This window comes from Centroberyx affinis, unplaced genomic scaffold, assembly GCF_046629955.1.
Source record: "Centroberyx affinis isolate AG114_WGS23_722 - 3 ecotype Tasmania unplaced genomic scaffold, CSIRO-AGI_Caff_v1 ptg000522l_1, whole genome shotgun sequence".
NCBI lineage: Eukaryota > Metazoa > Chordata > Actinopteri > Beryciformes > Berycidae > Centroberyx > Centroberyx affinis.
Window position 1 is genome coordinate 152,064 of NW_027279171.1, and position 4,850 is coordinate 156,913.

The following is a 4,850-nucleotide window of genomic DNA, read 5'->3' on the forward strand; positions in this document are numbered from 1 at the left end:
TCTATTCAGAGCTGAACAAGCCAAATGCGGTGCAGTGCAGTGCTGTAACCTGAAACTAAATCGCCCTGTCCATTTGCTGAGCCAGCATCCTCCAGGAGACAATGCAACTCTGAAATTCCCTTTATACATGACCCCTAATTTGAACTGGACATTCAAGTTAAGACCCAGCATATGCCATCTATTTCAATCAATGATCTATATGTTCCATTATAATACTGTAACCAGTATGTGATCCTACACTCTAAGTACTGTGTTTTTGTGTTTTTCTGTGCAAGTGCGTAAGCACATGCCTGCATATGGACATCTGCTTATCTGCCTTGGTTAACCGCACTTATGTAAGCACTGCCTGTTGTGACAGCTCATATTTTCCCATGGTTAAACATCTGAATGCTGAATTAGTGAAAGTAAAATTCACGCAGTTTCTTAATGTCATTTCAGATGATGAATCATAGTTTCATCAATTTTATTCATAAGTTATTTTAGTCCTTTCCTAATGGTGAGCAATATAGAACCTGCTGTGTATGAAGAAATGAAAACAGCCACAGATATAACCAACCAAACATCATGCTGAAACATCTGCTGCTGCTGCTGCTGCTGCTGCTGCTGCTGCTGCTGATGATGATGATGATGGACTGTGGTACTAAATCATCCTTTGCTCCCCTATACTGGATAAAGCCTGTGTGTTTTGTGTTTTCATTGCTCACCACTAGATGGTGATGTGGAGTGGTCCCTGTCACTCACATCTGAGGGGGTGAGGAAGAGACCATAATACCAGCTAATTTTGTATTCCTCAGTCAGTTGACTTTCAACTTTGTTTTAAAATTAATTTAAAATGTGTATAATCTGTATATAATAATGTTACAAAATCAACACACATACAACACCTTTTAAGTTTTTCTATTTTTAATAGATATAAATACATTTACATTAAGTAGCATTAATTATAAATATTGTATCATACAATTCAGTCCACATATCAGTGGATAACAAACAGATTGAGTTAATTCATGGGCAAACTAGAGCAAAGCACAATGGCACAGTAGTGAAATAATAAACTTGTAATAAGATCTTTGAATGTAAGAGATTCATCAACTGCAGGCACTTGGGCACGTGTGTGTGTGTATGATCATGTTTGTGGGTGTGTGTGTGTGTGTGTGTGTGTGTGTGTGTGTGTGTGTGTGTGTGATCATGCGTGTGAGGTCGGGCTCAGTCCCTCCACCCAGTCCAGTAGAGTGTCCAGTTCTCCCACAGCCTTCAGTGCTGCCTGCTTTGAGTCCAGCTGCTCAGGAGGACAGAGAGAGAAATAAATGAAAGAGGAAGATGGGTTGGATGATAAACATAACTGTATAACAGCAATTTTCTATTAGCTTTGTGTTGTTTGTGAATTTGTGTGTGTAGGGTGTAAGGTGTGTAAGGTGAATGTTAAGTTAGGATGCGGGTGTTTGTGTGGGGATTCACATCATCTGTTATCATTTAGTTAGGGGCCTTATGTTTTCCATAAATCATCCTAAAAGATTCAGTATTTTGAAACACTAACAGCTTTCTTCATTTGTGACAATGAAGTCTGGCAAAAGTTCTTCTTTTGTTGCCTATTTTTTCATATATCAGAAGTTTCATTCCAAAATCAGATATCCACTTTTTGAAAACAATTGACAGCTTCCTAGAATATGATCGCTGCCATCAAAGTAAAAATCATTATAGAATAATATTGAAGTTACTAGACTTTTAATTACAAAACAGCCACATTTTGAGTATGTATTTTTATGCCTTCTTTTCAAATGAGCTTCAGGCAACAACTTTTTTTTTTTTTTTTTTTTTTTTCAAAATAAATATATTTCATTTTGGAACAAAACTTCTCATATTTGTTTTCTTTTCTTATTTTTCAAGATTCCCCACTAAAAAAATAACTTAAAAGCTTTAAAAATCTATAAGAAATAAAAAATGGTTCCTCTGCACCCTCTACAGTTCAGAGTGGCAATGTGGATGCTGTGTGTATTGGGTAGACAGGTGGATCTTTTTTATATACTACACACCTTTATGAACTCAGCATGCAGGGAGTCTATTGTTCTCTGGGTTTCCTCTCCACAGTGGCAGTGCTGAACAACAGAACACAGTTAATGCAGTGTACTGGATACTTTTACACAATGTGCATCTCATCACTGAGCAGCTGACTCACACACAGTCGCAGGTCTCTCCTGATGCTGAGGAAAGCGTTGGCCAGGGCGCTGGCAGAGCGCTGGTGCTCTGCCTGAGTGGAGCTGTAGCTGCTGAACACTCTCTCAACGTAGAAACGCAGCAGGAGGCGCAAGAAACAACACGTCTCCCCGTCCTGCCAGACACACACTGAAGGTCAGTTTACACATACACACATACATATTGCATACACACATATATACACCAGATTTATGCAGCCTTTAGCTCAAGGCAGAGAAAAAAATATTACATTTTTGAAACAAAAGGATTGGATGGAACCATCGTTACATGCATAAACAAAACAAGTTCTCACCTGAACGTCCTTCATCACTGGTCTCTGCAGAAGTTTCACTGCCATCTCACTGTCCCCTGCTATCTGCATGTTTAAAGACCACAGAAGAAAAAGAGTGAACCTCTCATATGTGAACTGGGCAAGTTTCCAACCCAAAGTATGTGTTGTGAACAGAATGTGCTGTTTGAATTTGTATGTTCTCTTTTTTCACTTTTTCCATTTTATTTTAACAAGTCATTTAGTCGATTCTCGAGTCCTCAAATCATAATTTTCTTAAAACAAGTGAAGAATTCTTCCAATGGTGTTCGATAATTTCACTTCCAATGCAAATCAACTTGTTTCAAGAATTTTGTAGAAGTGTCATTTTCTTGAAAGTAGTGTAGTGATCTGCCTTTTCCTGACTCGTTTCAAGATATTGACACACTTTTCTAGAAAATTCCTGAAACAAATGAAGCTGCATTGGAAACAATGGAGTTATCTCACCTCATTGGCAGAATCTTTCTCTTGGTTTAAGAAAAATAATATTTGAAGATTTGAACATGAGACTAAATGACTTTGCAGTGTTGTGTTTGTGTGGGAGAGAAGGGATTGTCTGTATTTGAATGTTTGGATATTGTGATTGATAGGGTTTGTTGGTGTTGAGTTTGTGGTTGTGTGTGTGTCTGGTTGTGTGTATGGGTGGAGGTGTTTGCATGTTTTAAACTTACCGCATTTGGCCGTATGTCAGCATAATATTGGCGTAGCTCGTGTGTGTGAACACTGACAGCGCAGCTGCCCAGATGCAGCCTGCGACTGTCCACAAGTTCAGCCAGACAGCTCAACAGGAGGAGCAGGCAGAGGGAGCAGCCGAACATCTTCATCACTATGGCAATCTGGAGGGAAAACTAACAGAAAACGCCTTGTTCATATTTGTTCACTCACCTTTGATATTTTCACTTTTAATTAGAACTAGTCTGTTTTTAATGTACTGTATGTTATGATATACTGGGTATTCCTGCTGTCCTGCAAAAAACATGTAAATTGGTTCATTCCCCATTCATGCCTGTGCAATTTCAACATTTTTCAATGTGTTATCAATGCTTTGGTTTGATCTCAGCATTTTGTGGTGAGTGGAAGAAGCAATTTTGGAGATATGAAGTTCCTGTGGAATGCAGTGTCACTGATATGATGTTAAGTCATACATTGAAAAATAATGCTTTAAGATGAAGTGTCTCACACAATAAGCTGTGATAGTGATCAAATCAACCAATTCAGAAGAACCTCATCTCTCCAAATCTAAGACACCAAACAGACATAATGACTGAAAATATGAGACAACAAGCCGATTTTCTCATATCATTTCCTTCATCACGCCTCTACTAGTACATTTCAATTAAGATCCTCTTAATTGAAAGGTCACTTACAGATGACCTACTGAGAGTCAATTAGATTATGTAGAAAAGTAATGTAAGTATTTGATATTGGCGAGCGCTCAAATTTTTTTACTCATACATCACACCTCTACTACGGTATGTCATAAGCCAAGACCCTGTTAATGGAAAGGATTAATTGAATTACAGATGACTTAGAGAGAGTCGATTTCTGTATTAGAAAAGTGCTCAATATTGGAAAGCACTGAAAAGTTTGTACTCAAACACATACAGTATATGGCATCAGTCTATTTCATAAGTTAAAGCCAGGGGAAATGCTGTTATGTTTTGTTTTAAAATACAAAGCAACATATGATAAGTCGAGACGTTCAGGTACTTGACCATCACCCATCACCCATCACTGTGACCCAAACCTGCACCAGCACAGCTTGTGTGTAGACTCACCTGTGTGTCCTTTACTCAGAGGAAGAGTCCTGGGAAAGATGTGTCTCTGTGTGTCCATACTGTCTCTTCTTATAGTGGAGAGAGGGGGATTTTGACAGGTATTGCACAGGTTTGACAGACACACACACAAACATGCACACACACGTATGCTAATTGGTTTACAGGAGGAGGAAGTGTGTCGCAATTAAAGGAATTGCCAACTGACGTCTCAATAACGGATTTAAAGAAAGGGAAAAGGAATGATCAAAGCTTTCCTGTTTGCTGATGTGATGTTGTCATTGTAGAGAAACACCTTCACAGGCACAGCGGTGTACTTTATTATAATTTTCCAGTCAATCATTCCTTACAGTGTCTTCATTCTTCAGTAGTGTGCCATAGTCCTGTTGTGTGTTCCTCATCATAAAGCACTAGGCTTTTTCTAAAACACTATGTCCTTTTTCTTTATGTCACCATGTCATTCACAATAAAACCCATAGCTCAGGTTCAGGTGGAATTTCAATATATGAAGACTCACTGCAAAATCCTGAAGTTCATCATTCAATATCTTTAAA

General features: G+C 38.4%; 1 protein-coding gene across 1 annotated transcript; it reads right to left on the minus strand.

Moving 5' to 3' along the window:
- Window positions 1-963: 963 nt before the first annotated feature.
- il19l (interleukin 19 like) lies at window positions 964-4,336 on the minus strand. The gene is made up of 6 exons (XM_071517825.1): window positions 4,300-4,336; window positions 3,193-3,369; window positions 2,507-2,569; window positions 2,177-2,329; window positions 2,034-2,096; window positions 964-1,279 (listed from the first exon to the last, which is right to left on the minus strand). Exons 2-6 carry the CDS (start codon window positions 3,343-3,345, stop codon window positions 1,187-1,189), a joined length of 525 nt encoding a protein of 174 aa, XP_071373926.1. The 5' UTR covers window positions 3,346-3,369; window positions 4,300-4,336; the 3' UTR covers window positions 964-1,186.
- Between the last annotated feature and the right edge of the window lie 514 nt (window positions 4,337-4,850).

What these genes read in the sequence shown, in the direction of transcription:
- il19l (XM_071517825.1), bottom strand. Translation starts at nt 3,345, where the DNA reads ATGAAGATGTTCGGCTGCTCCCTCTGCCTGCTCCTCCTGTTGAGCTGT. An exon ending in CTGACATACGGCCAAATGCG is followed by an intron (nt 2,570 to 3,192) that starts GTAAGTTTAAAA and finishes TTAAACATGCAG; the next exon opens with ATAGCAGGGGACAGTGAGAT. An exon ending in CAGTGATGAAGGACGTTCAG is followed by an intron (nt 2,330 to 2,506) that starts GTGAGAACTTGT and finishes TGTGTCTGGCAG; the next exon opens with GACGGGGAGACGTGTTGTTT.